This window comes from Stegodyphus dumicola, chromosome 2 (assembly GCF_044657685.1).
Source record: "Stegodyphus dumicola isolate Sdum_Otavi_A_Nest chromosome 2, ASM4465768v1".
Taxonomy (NCBI): Eukaryota; Metazoa; Arthropoda; class Arachnida; order Araneae; family Eresidae; genus Stegodyphus; species Stegodyphus dumicola.
Genome location: NC_140769.1, coordinates 199,962,800 through 199,984,632, shown reverse-complemented (window position 1 = coordinate 199,984,632; position 21,833 = coordinate 199,962,800). Strand labels below are relative to the sequence as shown.

The following is a 21,833-nucleotide window of genomic DNA, read 5'->3' as shown; positions in this document are numbered from 1 at the left end:
TAAAATAACTCTTTCTAAACCCTTGGAGTATATTTCAGGATAATGTACCAAAATTGGGAAAAAAATTTTCTTTTTCACTCTTGGTAAGTTCCTTTACAGCTAATCTTGTCCAGCTTTCGAATAAATGTGGACCAAATAGCATCATCTACAGAGAAAATAGTGAATTACATTGCATTACATAAACGAAAAACACTGATTTTTCTCCTGTCCAAAGTCATCTGATACAGTTCGGTTGCCCAAACTAGATTCAGGTTACACTGGTAAAGAGTTAAGATATTAACAAAATGTGCTTTTTAATAATTCCTACATGTCATCTTATTAAGATTTAAATTAATGAAATCTAGAAATTTTCCAAATTTTGGAATTGCCTTAGTCCCAAAGATTCCAGACCTCGGACTTTGCACTATATTTGCTAATGCCTTAATGTTTTCTCTCAATGAACACCAAAAATCAAATGACATGCAAAGTTAAAAAGGGTCAAATTTCAATACACAGTAAAAAGGTGGTATTATTTAAAAAATTTTATTTATGGTTTCATTTACATTATGATGTATCTTCTTTAGTCACCCTTGTATATATTACTTGACTGTGATGTTTAACAACTTGCTTGATTAAACCTATAAGGAAAACAATTATAGTAATTATACAGGTCACACTATTGTTAATACACTGCCAAATTTCATATACATTATAAACTAATATATACTTCGCACTTCAACAAATAATTAATCAAGGAATAGAAATTAAAACAAAAATATTTGTTCAATTACATGGAAACACCTCCCCCCATATTTTTTTTACCCAAAGTCTTAAATTTTCATGATATGCTAAAACAATTGCACTGACGTACAGACAACATGCTCCATTGTAGTAACTAAGAAAATGCTTCACTAGTTTTTATTAGTTAGTCAATGTGCACCATTTAAAGAATATTCTTGCACTACTAATTTCACGTCAAATTGGAAAAAACATTTACTTTAGGAAATGATGAAATAACTGTAGTGTGATATACATGTAAGTTACACACAATACAATAAATTATTTAGTTATTTAAAAAATGGTTAATGTACAACTTTCCAACCCTTTTTTTTTTTTGATAAAATGTCCCAGTGTCTCAGAAAGTATCCTTACAGAGGAAAAATTACAGGGTTATACATTTTACTTTATTTTTAAATAACAAAGTAATATCTACTTTCATGAATCACCTGATTACTCACTGAATCAAAATTTTTACTTTGTTGGGAAATGAGAAAAAATTGTTTAACCTTCCAGCAAGCGCATATGTGCAAAATTTACAACAAATTAAGTTTTTAATGCTCATTTTCCGCATATCGAAGCTGAGACGTCTGAAGGTAATTTTTATTCCTCCTTTCTACCCTTCCCCACATCATGGAATGTGCCAACAAGAAATCATTTGAGGCACCCATATTTAGAAGGACACACACATGTAGAATAAGTTATTTGTGTCTAGATCTTTATCTGGGCTAAAAATAGCATTCAGTATTGAAAGTTAACCTGTGTCCTTCACGTATTTGAGACCAAATTTAGGAAAAAAAGTGTGTCTTATATGCCGTCAAATACAGCATATAAGACATGTATTATTTTAATTTAAATACATTTGGCTATGTAAATTTTATATCGGTTTTCATGGTGAAAAAATATGTGAAACCAGCTGGTTTTGCTCAGATTCTTTAAGAATTATCTGATGAAGAAAAGGAAGAACAATAGCGATTTCCATTCCTTATTTTCTTTTATTTCTATTTTTTAGAAATAAAAACATTAAAGTTAGTTTAAAGTGCATTTTTGTAACCAGTAAGAAGTAAACTAAATGCTAAACTTACTTTTTTTCCTACCAAGGTGTTTTCCTTTTTATTGTCTATACTTGTCTTTGATGAATATTAAAATTAGCTTCAATTTTAAAATATAGTTATTAAACAATCAATTTAAAATTTTCTACAATGAAATACATCATTGCATTTCCATCTCACTAACGTAAGAACTTAAAAATAATTTACTTATATTTGGATGTGATATCATTTGTATTTTGCAATAAGATTAATATTTTATTTCTTAACAAATTTATTATCAATATTCACTCATTTCTGTCATTTTTCGTGCCAAAAACGGTAAAAGAACGGATGTTTTAAAAAATACGAAGCATCCGTGCTAATGTAAAATGGCCAAGCGTGTTTGCTATAAGATTAAATAAGTTATGCAGTACGATACACCTAAAGAATCGCAAGACACTGTACTCAAATTCATAAGTAATGATAATCAATCAAAAATAATCAAGCAGCGATTTTGAGTGCAATACATTTAAACTAACACAACTATAAAAAATCACCTACACAGCATGCAAAATAAATACAAGGTGCAAGTAAAAGTGGTGTCTATGTAAGGTAAAGCAGCTACATGCTACTAATGAGCCAGCTGACAGCACCTGGTGGAAAATGACAGTAGAATTAGTGTTGCGGTCTTGAAAACTGTATGAGATAAGAGGAAAAAGTAAAATACCACGCTGTAGAGCACTGACAGAAAATGAACAGACACCTCATGGACATGAATGTTAAGAACAGAATACTTCAAATGTGTATTTCTTTCTTTGCAATTTTTTTGCAGTGACATGACAAAAACAATCTTGGAAAGAAAAAACAACTAGTTACCAAGAGATACCTTTATTATATACTTATTCCTGTCAGCCGAAATGCACATCTGAATCCTTATTGCAATTTCACATGGCACATGTTGTAGCACAGGTGACACAAATATCTATAATATGTAAATTCCGCACCAAACATTAATCAAAAACCATATTTGATATTGAATGTCGCCAGAACATGATGGATTTTTCAGTGCCTACTGTACGTTTTAATTCCACGAAAAGCATGTCTTATCTCTCCACATTATACCTGCCAATAATATTTGCTGGACCTATATATGGTTCATATTGCAACTGCATCAAGCAGAACATCTCTTAGCACCCCGTCCTGTAATGCCTGATGAGGTGTTGAGGAATAATGGATGAGCACTTAATTTGTTAAGGATCTTTCAAATGTGATTTTTTGGCAGGCCACAGTTTTCACTTATTTTCTTGTGCTGCTGTTTGGATATGTTTTCATACTAAAGCAAAGATACTCTATAACTTGGTATTTCACTTTTCCCTCCAATCTTGAACCATTTTCGAGAGAGGAATGCAAACTTGCCTGTTTACCACCGGGTGTTGCTAGAAATGGTCTCATCTAGTAGTGCATAACCACTTAACCATACCTAAACACCACTTTTATAACATAACAGCTGCAGCTGATCAGCAGTTACACATGGTAGTGGACTTTACTACCTACCCCTGTAGAAAAACAGCTACTTTGTAAAAACAGACACAATTCTGGGCACTAGATTCAAAATATATATCAAACTACGTTCAAATACCGAAAATCCGCCGACCTGAAATCTGCATTGCCTCTTAAACATTTAGTTTATAGGTTCCGGAAACTGCAACATTAAGTACAAAATATCTAAGAAAAAATATTTACTGAATAATAATGAGTCATAAAGTAAATACCAAATTATTCACATCATGATAAAAGTTTTCCCACCTCTAATCTGCATTGAGGTAAGGAAGCAGATGATTCACTCAACTCTTCTTTTAAGTTCACGATTCATGTTGTATTTTTTGAGCTTTGTTATTTCACATGATTATTAAATGTTGTCTTTTTTATCTGGATATTTTGTGGATAAATAAAGAATACTTTTAATTTCAGCTTTTTTTAATACAATTACAGATTGGAAAAGCACTCATGATTTTACTGCTTGCAACGTTGAAAAATGTAAACACGTTGCATTGGCGGTAATGCAAAAAGTGGAAATTCTGCAAAAGATGGAGACTGGTGCTACTTCTCGGTATAGCAGAATCGTATGGAATTGCGATACAATTGTGTACGATATACAGAAAAAAAAAAGCTGTTGAAATTTTACAGCAACAGTGATTCTGACATCGGAAATCTTTGCACAAGGAGAAATCGGCAAACCTCGATGCGGTGTATATATAATAATTTAATGCATATAATAAATTATTGCAATAATGTACATAATAATTTAATTCAATATATCCGATACATCTTATTTATTTCGCACTTTTAGTTTGAATATTATGATTTATCTTTTCTTTCCTGAAATCCGCAAAATCTGCACAACCTCTGGTCCCAAAGCTTTGCGGATTTCTGGAATTCTACTGTATTAAAAAAAATCCAAAATTCATTTTAAATCTCTACTCAGAATTTTTTGCATTCAGTCATATTCTTATCTGAACTGATGAACTAATAAATGTCACATGCACAAAATCAAGATTTCAAAAATATGTTTTAACTGAACTGCAAAGCTTAAAATATACAGAAAATATTACTGAGACAATGTTATAATGAAAAAAATGTACCTTTCTGCTGAAGTTCTTCTAATGCCTTTCTGGCTAAGGATCCCCGAACTTTCAGTCGATCAGAAACCACAGATGGTGTAATTAACTTATAACTTGGAATTTCTTTCAACATTTTTTCATATGTTGGTTTGTCAAACAGGACCAAGTTGTTCAACTTGTCCCGAACTTTTCCTTTTGACCACTTCTGAAAATTTAATTTATATATTTTAATACTGATTTTATTTATATTAAAAACTTTAAAAAATTAGGTACAAAGTTTTATATTATTAGTAAACTTTCAACTACACTTTTTAAATTAGCAAGGCCCAGCTCTGCTAGGTGAAATTTTTAGGAAATTACGAATACAGCTGCAACCATAATTAAAATCTACATATACAATGAAACGAAATCTAAATACACAATATAATGAACACGGCAGTGAACCTCCTCGTGGCAACAACACTTCACACTAGCTGAAAATTGTTTTGAGATAATACTTTGCTTCACAGCCAATGGCACAGAACAATCTGGGGTGTTTATTTAACAGTTCAAAGCATCCTGGAAATTATTAAAGTTCTTCTATTCAGAGCTTCAGAAAAAAAATTTTCCACAAGTAATTCAAACCCAATAGCTAGTTCATCATTAAGCATTTTTTACAGTAACATGCTATAATTACTACAGTACTGCAGATAATTTTTGAAGTAGGTGATTTATGACCACGCTGAAAAAGTAATGCTCACTAAGTAGGGATAAAAAAATTCAATTTGATGCCTTACTACATGTTAGGAATGATCTCCACAGCAAAGTTTCGACATGAAACATGGAAAATCATCACACCTTTTATGCTAATGCAAAACTGTAATATTCAATTTAATGCTTCAGAACATGTTGGGAATGATGTCCACAGAAAAATTCAGACCCAAAAGATCATTCACTATCACACATCTTAACCCCTTAACTGCCGCGGGCGTATATATACGCCTTGCTCAGCCGATGCGTTAACTGCCCTGAGCGTACATATACGCCCTTACAAAATACTATCAGTTGCTTTGCGCTGCTACCCGCAATGCTATTCGCAAACTTTTGGAATGCAACACCAGAATGACCTTGACGAAGTATGTGAAGGAGGATATTATTTCAGAGAAGTGTGGGGAGAAATTGGAGAGAGGGACGTGTCTAAAGTGTTGAAAGTAATGACTGCGTGGTATTGGCTAGTGTTGTTTGTCCTGTGTCCTCCGTTTTCGTTTACTTTTTGTAGTAGGTTCCAGGAATAAAGAAAGATATAACGGATGTTTCAAACCCATTTATCTTTCTTGAATTACTTTTTGATGAACTGCTCGTGCTTTATATTACTACTGAAACTAACCGTTTTGTAGACGAGTATATGAACCAACAACACCTTGCAAACGAAAAATCAAGAATAATATCGTGGCATTCAACCAATTCAGAACAAATATATGTTTTTATAGGCATACTGATTTCACAAGGTATATAACACTGAAACATGATATTACACTTTACTGGTCTAAAAATGAATTGATCGAAACCCCATTATAGGGACCTTTTTTATTATAAAAACATCATTTTTATTATACTTACATCTTTTTATTATATTTTTACTCAAAATATTAAATTTTGTGCATGCATTTTTTTTTTACTGTTTATTTTGTGAAACTAAACAATTTTTAGAAAGTAAAACTTGCTCTTATTTCCCCCCTAATAAATCGCATAACTATGCGCGGATATGTGAAAAACCGTGGCACTGGGGAATGAATCTTGTACATTTTCCGCGGCAGTTAAGGGGTTAATGCTTAATAATACACTTGCTTTCAGCACTGGGTTGGGGGCATCTATTTAATGGTTCATAAGATGGTGGAAATTAAGTGAATTTTTCTGCTGAATGCTTCAGAACAAAATTTCCACAAGAAATTCAGACCCGAAAGATAGTTCATCACCAAGCATTTTTTACAGTAATATGTTAAATATATATACATAATTACTATTATGCTGCAGATAATTTATCATGTATTTTATTTATGCCTAAACATTTTCAGTTTATTGAAAAAGTAATGCTCACAATGTTGGGGAACAAAACTATTAAATTTAGTACCTTAGAACATGTTATGAATAATGTCCATACCAAAGTTCAGACCTAAAACATGGATAATCATCACATTTTATGCTAATGGCTAATCCAAAATTGGGATAATATTCAACTTGATGCTTCAGAAACGTTGGGAATGATGTCCACAGAAAAATTCAGACCCGAAAGATTGTTCATCATAACACATCTTAATGCTTATCCTAGATTTGCCTTCAACACTGGTCAGGAGGCATCTATTTAATAGTTCAGAGCATACTGGAAACTACGTAAGTTTTTCTATTCACCGCTTCAGAACAAAATTTCCACAAGAAATTCAGACCCGAAAGATAGTTCATCATCAAGCATTTAAAAATATATATACATGAATACGTTACATATATATATATGTATTACTATTACGCTACAGATAATTTATCATGTATCTTATTTATGCCTAAACATTTTCAGTTTATTAAAAAAAGTAATGCTCACAAAATTCAAAAAAAAAAAAAAAAAAAAAAAAAAAAAAATTAAATGTAGTATCTTAGAACATGTTAAGAATAATGTTCACAGCAAAGTTGAAACCTAAAACATGGATAATCATCACGTTTAATGCTAATGGCTAATCCAGAATTGGGACAATATTCAACTTGATGCTTCAGAACACGTTGGGAATGATGTCCACAGAAAAATTCAGACCCGGAAGATTGTTCATCATTACACATCTTAATCCTTATCCTAGCTTTGCCTTCAGCACTGGGTGGGGATGGGGCATCTATTTAATGGTTCATAAGATTGCTGGGATTTATGTGAATTTTTTACTGAATGCTTCAGAACAAAATTTCCACAAGAAATTCAGACCCGAAAGATATTTCATCATCAAGCATTTAAAAATATATATACACAAATACATTACATATATATATGTAATTACTATTACGCTACAGATAATTTATCATGTATCTTATTTATGCCTAAACATTTTCAGTTTATTAAAAAAAGTAATGCTCACAAAACTCAAAAAAAAAAAAAAAAAAAAAAAAAAAAAACTTAGTATCTTAAAACATGTTAAGAATAATGTTAACAGCAAAGTTGAAACCTAAAACATGGATAATCATCACGTTTAATGCTAATGGCTAATCCAGAATTGGGACAATATTCAACTTGATGCTTCAGAACACGTTGGGAATGATGTCCACAGAAAAATTCAGACCCGAAAGATTGTTCATCATTACACATCTTAATCCTTATCCTAGCTTTGCCTTCAGCACTGGGTGGGGATGGAGCATCTATTTAATGGTTCATAAGATTGCTGGGATTTATGTGAATTTTTTACTGAATGCTTCAGAACAAAATTTCCACAAGAAATTCAGACCCGAAAGATAGCTCATCATTAAGCATTTTTTACAGTAACATGTAATCTTATACATATGCGGCTTAAGTGTTTGTCGTCGATAGTTTATTAGTTGCTTGCGTAAATGTACTAGCCGATGGGGTGAAGTTGTGACTGCAAAGAGTTGCTGTTTCAATTGAGACTTAGACAATTTCCTATTAAACTTGCCTTTGCTATAACCATCAATAAGTGTCAGAGCCAAACGCCTAAGCGTGTTGCCGTTTTTTTACCTCAGCCTGCATTTGTACACGGTCAACTTTATGTTGCCTGTTCAAGAGTTCGTGAAAGAACGGACGTAAAATTAAAAATAATTGATGGTCCTCTGCAAGGCGAGCTTAAAAGTGATGGAAAGATCTACACGAGAAATGTTGTGTACAAAGAGATATTTGACATGTGAATTAACATTTTATTATTTAAATCACCTTCCTTCATTGACCTATCGGTGGCCCTTATGAAATGTACCGCCAGTGGCTTCCTTCATTGCACTCTACTTTAAGCAATTACGCAAGTAGGAGGGAGGAGAACCCCGTGGGACAGTAAGGAAAGGGGCATCCTCGCCACCTGCCCTGGGTAATTCAGTTTGAATTAGCAGACACCTTTGCACAAATCCTTTTAATTACAAATGATAATATCTAAAACAGCGGTCATTTCGTATGACTTCCGAGTTTTCTAGTATATATATATATTTATACACACAACTAGCAGCTATGCTGCCAGCCCTCGTCTGGCTTTTCACCGGAAAAATGTCTGAAGAGAACAGCAAATGTTAAATTTAAAAACTGCACATAATTTTACTCTCCGGAACAACTTCATGGACCCCCCCCCCCCGCAAATTAAAAAAAAATTTACTTCATATAACAAAATAACAATGAAATAAGCAATATCCCTTAATAGAAATATTAATTATCCTAATAAGTAAATTAACCAACTTCCTGTTGTCTTCTCTGAACAAACGTCCAATAGAGAAACATTAAATTAAAAAACTGCACAGAATTATCATCCTCACTTTTCAAAGTGCCAACAGTGCTGATTTTCAGCAAGCCAATATACAATTGAATGAAAAACTGTCGTCCAAACCACATTTCTAAAAGGATGAAACTATTCAAAATGATGTAATAAAATTAATGCACCTATATACCAAATTTCGTACCCCTGGATCTATTAGCTTACGTGCAAGCACGAACGAAAGACACACTTTTTTATTAAAAAATTGATCATGTATCTGCAAATATCTTTTTATTTATAAGAAAAGGAAATGCTCACAAAATTGAAAAATAATTACTGAATTTGATGCCTTGGAACATAGGAATAATGTTGACAGCAATGTTCACACCTAAAAGATGGATAAACATCACACATTTTATGCTAATAGTTAATTCAGACAACATTCAACTTGATGCTTTAGAACACGTTGGGAATGATGTGCACAGAAAAATTTAGACCCGAAAGATTGTTCATCATTACACATCTTAATGCTTATCTTAGCTTTGCCTTCAGCACTGGATGGGGGGAAGCATCTATTTAATGGTTCATAAGATACTGGGAATTATAAGAATTTTTCTACTGAATGCTTCAGAACAAAATTTCCACAAGAAATTCAGACCCGAAAGATAGTTCATCACCAAGCATTATTTACAGTAATATGTTAAATATATATACATAATTACTATTATGCTGCAGATAATTTATCATGTATTTTATTTATGCCTAAACATTTTCAGTTTATTGAAAAAGTAATGCTCACAATGTTGGGGAACAAAACTATTAAATTTAGTACCTTAGAACATGTTATGAATAATGTCCATACCAAAGTTCAGACCTAAAACATGGATAATCATCACATTTTATGCTAATGGCTAATCCAAAATTGGGATAATATTCAACTTGATGCTTCAGAAACGTTGGGAATGATGTCCACAGAAAAATTCAGACCCGAAAGATTGTTCATCATAACACATCTTAATGCTTATCCTAGATTTGCCTTCAACACTGGTCAGGAGGCATCTATTTAATAGTTCAGAGCATACTGGAAACTACGTAAGTTTTTCTATTCACCGCTTCAGAACAAAATTTCCACAAGAAATTCAGACCCGAAAGATAGTTCATCATTAAGCATTTTTTAGAGTAACATGCTATAAGTCTTTACTATAGTATTGCAGATTATTTTGACAAAGACATTTTCTGAAGTAGGTGATTTATGACAATGCTGAAAGAAAATGCAATGCTCACTAAGTAGGAAAACAATTCAATTTGATGCCTTAGTACATATTAGGAATGATCGCCACAGCAAAGTTTAGACCTGAAAGATGAATAATCATCATATCTTTTAGGCTAATGCAAAACGATGTAATATTCAATTTAATGTTTCAGAACATGTTGAGAATGATGTCCACAGAAAAATTCAAATCCGAAAGAACATTCATCATCACATCTTAATGCTTATGTTAGCTTTGCCTTCAGCACTGGGTGGAGATGGGGCATCTATTTAATGGTTTATAAGATTGCTGGGAATTATGTGAATTTTTTACTGAATGCTTCAGAACAAAATTTCCACAAGAAATTCAGACCCGAAAGATAGCTCATCATCAAGCATTTTTACAGTAATACATATATATATATAGACACGCACTATTATTGTACTGCTGATAACTGATCATGTGTCTTATTTATGCCAATATATTTTCAGTTTATTAGAAAAAGTAATGCTCACAAATTTGCGGGGGAAACCCACTGAATGTAATGCCTTAGAAGGGTTTATAACCACATCTGGCAAACAGGAAATGCTTGCAAGCACAGTAAGAATACGATTCTTAATATTTCTTTATTTTATTGCAATCATAAGCATCATAAACAATACCCCACATTAAAAAGCTAACAAAAAATTCAAAATAGTTACATTTAAGGAGATTTTTGGGCCGTAGATTGGCCACAGTTGATGCTAATATAGTATATATCAGACTGTTGCGAGCATACAAAAATAGCTTCACGGGCACATTGGCATTCGCGAGCATGAGGTTAAGAACACCTGCCTTAGAACATGTTGAAATGATACTAAAAAAAAAAAAAAAAAAAATTTTTTTTTTAATGGTTCAGCACATCTGTTAATTTTACCTTTCCTTACAGAATCAAATTGGGCAAGTTATGCATGATACTTCAGAATATGCTAGGAATAACATTAAAAGAAAAAAACAGACCTGAAAGATGGTTATCACCAAATGTGTTCCATGGTGCTATTATTTTTCTCTGATATTAGAGAACCAAGAAATATTTGACTTTACTCATAAAATGTTGAGAAAAACACATGAAAATCAAGATTTGAAAGAATTGTTATTCAAGTATATTTTCTAGATTAATTTTGCAGATACCATCTGTGGTAAAAAGAAAACTATGCAAGTAAAATGAAAATTTAACAGCTATTTCAAAACATTACTGGAAAAATAGTAATTTAACCTTCAAACACAGTAACACCTTCATAAATGTGCTGAGTATCTCTGCTTTAAGATGGCCATATCATTATGCAGATCATTTTCTAACTTGAAAAAAGTAGTTTCTATAAACATGCGCCAGGCTGATGTGGGATTATCTTTTTCATATTGTCCAAGTTTAAATTTTGCGTTTTAAAAAAAAGTCTTTCCCATATGCCTTTTTTGGAACTTAGTTTTCCTCTTCTCTCTCCCAAGACATAATTCTAGAACAGCATTAAAAAAAAAAAAAAAAAAAAAAAAAAAGCTAAAAGGTTCAAAATAAAAGCATGCTTGGTTTCTTTCGAATTTTTTGATACAGGTGAACAATCAGCTATTAAAATAACCAGTTCTAACGAGTATTACTTGGATATTAAATATGAATAAAAAAAGCAATATTTGCCTAACAAGAACCAAAAACAGAAAATTTTCATGAGGTTTGCCAATTTTTTTCAATGGAACATTAGAATAACTATGGATATTCAAAAAAGAGTGGTATATTATAAAATCTTCGGCTTTATTATCTAAACTATTAAGATTCTCATATGCAGTCAGAACAGACTGGAAATTTTCACCCTAAAGGTTGTTCAAACACATCACATATAAAACCAAGAGACAAAATCTATACTATAAGGTAGACTAGCAGGTTATAAAATCAACAGGTCCATACATTTTAAACATTTATAAATTTTACATATACACTCAGAATATGTTAGGAATATTATCCACAGACAATTCAGACCAGGAAGATTATTCTTCATGGCAGACTTGAAATTTATAATACTTAACAAAAAGTTTACCACATATAAAATTTAGCTAATGTGGAAATTTAAATTTAGGTGGAAAATATATAAAGCAAAAAAAAAAAAAAAAAAAAAAAAAAAAAAAATCATTGCTAAATATCACGGCAGCCAAACTTGAAATTTTAAAAATTGTGATGTTTTCATGCTGAATAGTGATTTAAAGGTATTCATTCCACTGATATTAATTCACTTTGTCATCACAAGATCAGGTTACTGAACTATCTAATTCAACTCTGATGTAAAATACTATATTAGCATTTAATTATAGATAAATCATAAGCTTTATTGTTAATTTCATTTTGTGATTGCATACCCGAGTAGTGAAGGAAAGCCTTCATTTATGAAAGTACTTTTAAATATGATGAAAATAAAATTAATAATATCCCTAGTAATGTCCCATATATTGAAATAAAAAATTTATATGCAAAATATTATCTGACTGAACACTGCTTGAATCTTCATATGAAAAGAAATTTTATTAATGTCAATAAAATGTAGTACGAAAAATACAGAACTCAAATGAAATAAAATTTAATAAATTTTACTCTGAAAATCACTAGAGGTAGAAGAATGGAATTACCCTAGTTTAGGTTTCATTAATTCACTGGCTTAGAAACATTTTACATGTTTAAAAACAGTATCAAGTTGTTTCATAACTCAGGTGAACAATTTCACTTGTATGAGCAATTTTAGAACATTTAGTTCTTGTAGCATGTAGCAGATAAACGGAAAGTATAAAATGATTTTACTGTAGCCGAAAATAAGAAGGCATGAGATATGCAGTTAGTGATGGGAAAGGAGTTGCAATATGAAACGAGATAATTGGCTAAAAACCTAGTTACATAACTTACTGCTGCACAGTCTAAGAGAAGGAAAGAGAATGATCAAACATTGCTTCTTAAGTAAAGAATAATATAAGTAAAGAATTAATTGGAATAAGGGAATTGAAGGACTCCTCAGAAACCATTCTAATTTAAAAAAGCAGTTTACAAGCTTATATAATTAAAAGACAGCTTAAAATTATGCTTAAGTTATAACACTACAGCACATTATTCCCTCTCAGAAGTTGGAAGGTCATTACCACAGAGTAAAAGTCTAGCAGCAAACTATCACATCAAAAAAGAAATTTATGTTCATAAATTTGTTACTGGTGGATCTGCAACTTAAAAATATCTGAAAATTAAAAATTACCATCCATCTGATTTCTTTTTCTGACATACACATAATTTTCATATTACTTTAAATATATAAATTTCTTTAAAAAAAATTATATCTTCTGCAAAGTACTTATCACATGCTCAGCACGTTGGGACAAATTTCAACACAAAAGATTCTGCCCACAAGCGTCATCATTGCATTTTTGCTTATAATGAATGCAGCAATTACTTACCAATTGTTATTAGTTGACATTTCAAATATATTTCAGGGTGTTTTCGTGGTTTTCCCCATGTGTAACATGTATACGAGGCAGTTTCCTTGAGAAAGTCCTCCACGAAGGCATCCCTCCCCTTAGGCAGATAGCCCTAGTGTGCTTTGCCATAATTAAATACACCACACCATCAAATATATTTCATACACTTCTTGACAAATAACTTCTCTTTAACTGATTAGATAAAAATATAGTAATTTCTGGAAAACTAAATTTATTTATCGCATTACAGAATTTAAACATTTATTATTATCTCAAAAAAAATTAAATTCTTTTGTAACACTAAGACATGAAATAAGCAAACCTTTCTATGCACACAAAATGAAAATCTAGCCTATAAAAATCAGATTTTGATACATTTACACTTAATTCTTTTTACTTTGAAAGCACTGCACAAGCAGTTTTCCTATGTAATATTTTTGATACAACTGGAACATGGCTCGACATAATTAGTAATCATTACCAGTCGTGAATGTTCCTTACATAATTTTAAAAATTTCAACTCTCTACAATGTTAGCTTAGAAGCAATGAAATAGCAATTAAGAAATTGTTGACAATCCTTATAAGAAACTTTTGGCTAGACTAGAGCTTACGGACCAAATGCCAAGTTGAGTGAAATCGCACCAAATCTGGCAACCCCCCTTTTTTGTCGTTAATGAAAATCTTTACCTTACCTTTTTCTTTAAAAAATTGTAGATAATTGCCGTTTAGGGTTACAGTTTATATTATTTAACCAGGCTTTCTGAATATTAATTTTCTTTTTTAGTAGTGTGCGCAAAATGGCTGGTGTCAAAAGCATCAAACATGTGAATTTTGATTATTTGATTTGGTTGGAAGATAAAGGCAAAAGATGCGCAATAGAATAGTGAATGAATTGTGATTCGGCTTCAAATGTTTTCGAATGTCCCAAGTGCAAAAATTGTATGAAATAAGTTTAAATATGTGACAGATTTGTGTGAATGGAGGTGTCGTGTCTGATCCTTCCAAACACGAGGTCAAAAGGAATGTGCGAAAGGGTGCTTGGTTTTCTGAGGAACGAACACCCGTGAATTTGAATCAGGGTGAATCTGGGGTCAGAAATGCACAAATCAATTTATTATGGATGATTGATCAATACAGTTGAAAACTACAATAAAAGCAATTGTCATTAGAAAAGTTCATTATTTGCGATTAAGCACACTGAAATGAGTGCGCCATTTTGTGTTACATTTTGCATAGATATAAACAAGTGTGGTTTTCTTCTGTTTATTATAAATAAAAATCTACTGTAAATATATAATTATGTAGTTAAAACTGTTAAACCACTTTTTTAATATACTATGACTAAGGTTTCAGGTGATCGAATTTTTATCTTAGTTTTTCTTTTGCATTTTTTAAAGTTTTAGTTTATATATGAATCAATATTTTCCTATTTATTGCTCTTTTACTGCTTATTACAATTTTTTTTAATTTGGTTATAAAATGTTTTACACCCTTTTGAAACTGTCTTAAAAATTCGCAAAACCGGCACGTAATATCCAGTTTTAGCAAAAATTTCAAACTGTTTTATTGATATCCATATTTTCTCATACATTTTCAATGAATGTTTCACGATATACATTACAAAATAGTTAATTATTCATTTTACCATGCAAACTCAATTTATATTGAAGTGTTTTGACTATTTATCGGACATTAAATAATTTAAAATACACTTTACCTTCTTCTTAGCTTTACCTCCTGAAGATCCACCTTCCTTTTTCTTAGCCCCAGCTTTGGGGTCTTTTTTCTTTTGATCTTGCTTAGGTGGCTAAAATAATTTAAGCAGAATTTTAGATTTTAAAAAATTGTAGATAAAAGGGTAATACACCCAATAACATCACAATTTCTTAGATTAACTTACAATAACCAACATATTCATTAAATATGATCGATGTAGCACACTACACTCAATGCAAGGCTAACCTCAGAAACAATATAAAAGCTACACAGATAACAACGAATTGGGTACTTCTGCAGGGTCTTGATTTCTTATAGGTATTTGAACTTATTTGTTAAATTGATTTTTTTTTTTTTTTTTACTTTAGCATACTCACATTTAAAATTAAGAGGACTTCTTACAAGTTTACTGGACCGTTTTCGTAATTATGTTAAATTTACCCCCCCCCAAAAAAAACTTGTAAAATTGTTACTTGTAAACAAATTTTCCATACGAATACCTCTGTGGGGCAAATTTTAGAGGATACTAAAAGGTAGAATATTTTTCATAACTTAACGCAATCATCTCCTGGACAAAGGCCACAACAAATAACCTTACCCAGCCTTTGCTAAAACAGGAATCGGGACATGCGACTCATTACTTTTATGTGATCTTGGTTACTACAGATAAGAACATTCCTTCTTACCGAAATATTTCTGCATGCAGCATTTTTAGAACAATACTTGTCTCGCAGATGAATGGTTAGCTGTAACATTTCATTTCAGAATCTGACTTAGGTTCACTTCTATGTTACCTTGAAGACGTCAGAGTTTTTGTGAAGAAAATTATTGGGATAAACCTGAGGCTATCTTGATAAAGAAAATTCTATTTCTTCGGACGAATTGGAGAAAGATGATCTTGCTGAGGTTGAAAATCACCAATTCACAGATAGCAACAAAGATGAAAAGGTACTATTCCATTTTGAGAGCCGAAAAAAATTGCAGCAAAAATGTATGCGCAAAAGCGCTCATTTAACAGCATGCCAAATCTAGCGTACACGCTCATTTCAGATTGTGTAAGTTTATATAGCTCTATATTTCTTAAGATGTTATTGAAATACTAGTTTAATTTTTAAATCCTTTTTTGATATCCTATGGATTTAACAATTTGGTGATTACCCATGACGAAAAGTCTGCAATAGAATTTTGGGTAAACTGCAGAATCACCCACTGGTTGACACGTTTTTAAGAATTGCACATTCTCTATATCCATGTACAAATTGTTTTTATCCTTGTAGTAAGTGGCAAACAAATAAGTGGGCGATTCTGCACTTTACCGAGAACTGTTTCAAAGAAAAGGCATCATTCATTATAGAAAATTATGTTTGAACAACCAACGAGATGAAATTATGCTTTAGTGAGAACTCGCTAGCAAAATAGCAATGCAGGCATTCATTCACAGTTATGTTTAGCAATTTTTATATAAATTATAAAAATGATCGGGGCTAATCTTTGGAATATGGTAACAGATAGTTTTGCGACATTTTGGTAAGGCAATAAAGGTTACTAGGTAGGACTTTAGCAATAATCTGAGAAGTACACAGTTTGAATCACAGATTATTTTCTCAGAGAAAAAAAGAGATCATGAGACGTGACATTTTCCGGAAAATTCTGATCGTGATTTTAGCTAATAAGCACTTAGAAACAATTTCACTGCTAAAGTGCAGAATCACCCACTTATTTGTTTGGCGCTTTTTACAAGAGTAAGAAGAATTAGATTTTTGTCAATTTTCTTTGACTTTTTAAGTGAACATAGGTCATGTACATGGATAAAGCATGTGCGCAATGCCATTTTTGTGCAACTCTGGGATTTTTTTCAAGTGAAAATAGGTCAACGTGTACATGGATACCACGTATGTGCAATTCTTAACACGTGAAGCAGTGGGCGATTCTGCACCTAATCTCCGTAATGATTAAGCACTTTTGTTCCATAAAAGTTCTAGCATAAGCTTAATTCGGCTAGCAGATTGTTGGAAAAAATGTTGAGTTAAAAAAAAAATCCTTTGCATCGTGAAAACAAAATGGCATCCAAAAAAAAAAAAAAAAAAAAACTAAAAAATCACCAAGTTACCATAATCCGAAGATTCACCATGATCTGAAATACTCATTTACTTTCATGCTTCCATTCAGTCATGTTTAGCCTTTTTTATATAAATTATAATAATAAAAAAGTATTACATAAAATTAACATTTCATCTAAATTAAAACATCAATCTTAAATAGTTATTTACTATTATACTTCCCTTCGTTAGAGTTGCCGCAATTATTTTTGGCAGCACTGGCATCGATAATAGTTTGGCGACTTTTTACGGCTCTCAAAATCCAATAGTACAGATGAAAATTAGGAATTATCATTTGACAATAACGATGAAGAAATATTAATCTTAAATATGGAGCTAAAAAAGAAGAAAATGCTTAAAAAGTTAAAAAATTCTGGAATCGAGTGATAAAAAATCTATTATTTACCCTGATAAAATTCAACTCAATGGCATACTTGCCAACCTTTAACACTCAAAAATCATGAGATTTTTCACAATGTTAAAAAGACTTTTTAAATGATAAAAATATAGTTCTTAATAATGAATTAACTTTAAATAGTAACTAATTCTTAAATAGAAGCAACACAAAAATACCTTACACATAAAAAAAATTTTTATTACTTGCATCATTTAAGAATACAAAAAAAAAAAAAAAAAAAAAAAAAAAAAAAGACTTTAATCAGTTTTCTTACAAATGTTATAAACAGTGGCAGATTTTGCTTTCTTTAAAAAGGAAACTTCATAATTTTGTTCATAGCAATTGCCACGTAGGCCTGCTTTTGCAAATAAGTTTTTCTAATGTGTCATCGCTAATATTAGATCTAAATTTAGTCCTCGTTTTTGCAACAACACTGAAAATCCTCTCACACTCTGCACTACTATAGGGAACTGTCAAGATGGCCAACATAATTCTAGACTAGTACACTATGTTTTAAAATTCCATCAGCCCCTTTCAGTTTTCCAATTAAAGTCCACTGGGTGTCAATCTTAGCTGATTTTATAACTTCATCCAAGTTTTCTAATCGTAAACTGCTGTTGGAACTCCTTTCAAGATAATAATAAATATCAACAATGTGTTCATCTACATTTATTGGTAAAGAAGCCGTCCCTTTTTCAGCTGCTAAATCTAAGAGGTGACCGGTGCATCTCACAATCTGCAAATCTGAATTTTCCTTTAAGATGCCTGCAACACCAGTCTTTCCCAAGCCTACCAATACTGGTGCATTATCGGCACCAAGTGCTAAGCAATTATCCAGAGGGACTGCATTTTCTTTTAGTTTTAATAATTTGCTGTGCTAAAAATTAAAGCCTGTCAAAGGTCCTTCTAAAGTGGGGACAGAAAATAAACTGCACTCAATTTCTGAAGACTCTGGATTAAAAAAAGAAACAATTGGATACAGCTTTGAATCAGTATTGTTGCTTCCATCCGTAGAGAAGTAGAATTGATGCAAGTAATAAAAATGTATGCAATCAATAACTAAAGATTTATTTTTCAAACCCATTTCTTTAACAATTGCACCTGTTTTGGTTCTTGCACTTGAGTATTTCTTAGTGATTTCACTATCGGGAAACATTTTTCTAAATAAAGCTGCAGCGTGATCCGATGCATTCAGTGGCAGGTTGTGCTCCAGTAAAAAGGCAGAGAACAGAGATTCTGCATTAACTTTTCGGTCCTGTTTCCGAAGAAAAATTAAATTTTCCTTTTTTTTTTCCAAAACAACTCATGTTGTCCTTGCGTTTTTGTGTATGCACATGCTTAAAAACATCCGCCCTTCCACCCTGTGAAATCGAAAAATCGCAAATTTATTACATTTCCTTGAGGAAATAATGGAAGGAAAGTCAAATGTGTGCGATTTTTGAAACGTACACAAGTATTTCACATTTTTCGCAGGCATAACAAAAGATGATAACTTCTAAAACTATTTTCCGAAGGCACGTGTACTCGCACAACTTGGGGCAAAATGAACGAAATAACTAAAAAACATCCAAATAACAGCTTGCTTTGTCCTCATTGGCTAATATATGCCAGATGACACACACTGGAGCTCAATACCCATTGGAAAACGATGTTTCTGGATACATATATGCTCACACTCAAAAGCAGAAGTTATCTGATTCACAAGGTTTTGTTTTAGATATAATTAGAGAAAATTCAATTGCTTTCAGACGTCCAAAACCATTTTTTGTTTGTTCATATAACAAAGTATTAAGCCAAGTTCCATAAAAATCGTGAGAAATTTAAAGAATAAGTCAGGAGAAATATATTGTAAATCGGGTTGGCGGGAGAGCGGTCGAAAATCGGAAGAGTTGGCAACTCTGCAATGGTAGTGAAGTGGTTATCTGTTCCTACATCAAGCAACAAAAGTACAGCATCTTGCAACATTATTCAATTTATTAAAAACCAAAGGAGAGCAGACAGACACATAGGGACTGCAGATACATTCAATCAGATATGCAACCATGTCGCGCAGTAGAAAAACTCAGTGAAGGCCTTTTTTCTGTGTTTTGCAGCATGATAAATATTAGTTTATTGAATGCACATGTTATATATGTGTATGTATATATTATGCACATATATATAACATGTGCATAATATAAAATACGAAAAGACTATTATTGAGAAAAATGTTCGCAATAAAGCTAATTTAAGATGTTCTTGCTCCATGAATGAAGAAGCATTACAGCATACCAACTCTGCTTTGATCAACAAGAACAATTATAGGGGAACTGTAAGAAATTAGATTTGAACTTCGAGCCTCCTGAACAATCTGACACAAGAAAGAGAAAAATTTACGCATTTTGCCCGTACAGTTTCTTACTAACTTGAAGTTCCAAAGTCTTGAATCATCTGCGGGTAGTATACTTTTATTTTAATTAACTTTTTAAACAGGTTTTAAACACGCTTACGCACAATTTTTCTCGGAGACGAATGGTATACCATTCGCGTTAAGTTTTTCAAAGGCTTAGCATTCCAGGGTTAAATTTTCGATTAACAAAAAATGCTCAAAGAGTGAAAACAATATTCGATAATTAGTTGCACTTAACTACTGATCAGAAATTATAAATCTCTTGGAATTCTAAAACAGCACAATTTGAATAATGTATCAGATAATTTCCAGTGATCGATTTAACAACGTTATAACAATCTCCTATACATCTTTCAATGTATGTGCTTAAAAATATCTTTATCTGTTACCAGTTTATAAGAAACACGTATAAAATTCTCAATAATAAAGAAATAATAAAGAAAATTACTAGCACAAGCAGTTTACCATTCAGCGGAATTAAATCTTTTATTCTCTACATATGACTTATCAATAAAGACGTGAAGGAAATTATGAAATGCTTAGGAAATTTGTTACCATATCATTTATTAAATCATATATTTTAAAAACCAGAAAATGTAATATCTATACCCTACAAAATGGCTGCCATGCCCGACAACCTCATGTTTCAAAGCTATTAAATAACAAACTGACCAAGTTAATAAAAAAATAGCCTGAAGTTTAACCGCACAATAAGAATATTCAGATTCATAACTATAATATAAAATAGAACTAAAATTTAAAAAATAATACCATAATTTAATTCTTCCCTCTCACTGCCACATAAGCTGTTCACCAACTCCTCGTGTTTATGAAACGAGAAGTGTTGCCAATTCAAGCGGTAAAAACAGTATTGCCAAAGGTTTTATCTCGAAAATATTTTTAATTATTAAAGAAGATATTTTAAACCTTTAATTTTTTTTCTTTTAATGAATGAAATGAGTCCTTCCTAAAAGTCTAAAATCAGATTAACAAAATTATAATATTAGATTTTTATTAAATGCTTTATTTTTGCAGAAAAAAAAAAAAAATACGAGTGATTGTGGATGAATAAAAACATTTTTGATTAAAAAAAATATTAATTTCAAAAATAAAAATATCACAAAAGAACACAGAAATGACCAAGATCTCTGTTTTCACTCGATTGCTTACAATTTTGAGTTTGTTGGTTGTTTTGCACAGGCACTACACTATAATTCAATAAACTCAGGAACAATGGACTGTATTATATCTCACTTTAATTCTCATTAATTTACATAGTTCATGGCCACTCGAAGCCACGAATTCTCTCACACGCTCTTAGCTCACAATCTCATGTCACAAACTTCAAGAGCTCAAGACGCATGCGCCGACGCTAGTAATGAAATGCGCGCGCAGGCGCAACATACCGCCCGCCTTGACATGATGTAATCATTCAAAATTAAATTTTACAATAAAAAATTACACAGAGTGACAATACGAAATACAGGTAAATAATTGTAAACATCAAATAATAACATCAACAAATCAAACTACTATAATAAGAAAATACAATAATTAATTACAAACATACTTTTTGTTTAATTTGGCATAGGTAAAAGACAAATTTTATTAATTGATCTCTTAAAAATACCTCCTTTCGTTTTCACTGAAACTACTCTAACCTTATTGTCTT

At 31.6% G+C, this 21,833-nt stretch overlaps 1 protein-coding gene across 1 annotated transcript; it reads right to left on the bottom strand.

Annotated features, from left to right (window-relative positions):
- Positions 1-506: 506 nt before the first annotated feature.
- Positions 507-21,046, bottom strand: RpS25 (ribosomal protein S25). Its single transcript, XM_035354705.2, has 4 exons — positions 20,933-21,046; positions 15,278-15,367; positions 4,430-4,613; positions 507-617 (listed from the first exon to the last, which is right to left on the bottom strand). The coding sequence occupies exons 1-4, from the start codon at positions 20,933-20,935 to the stop codon at positions 544-546; spliced, it is 351 nt and encodes a 116-aa protein (XP_035210596.1). The 5' UTR covers positions 20,936-21,046; the 3' UTR covers positions 507-543.
- Between the last annotated feature and the right edge of the window lie 787 nt (positions 21,047-21,833).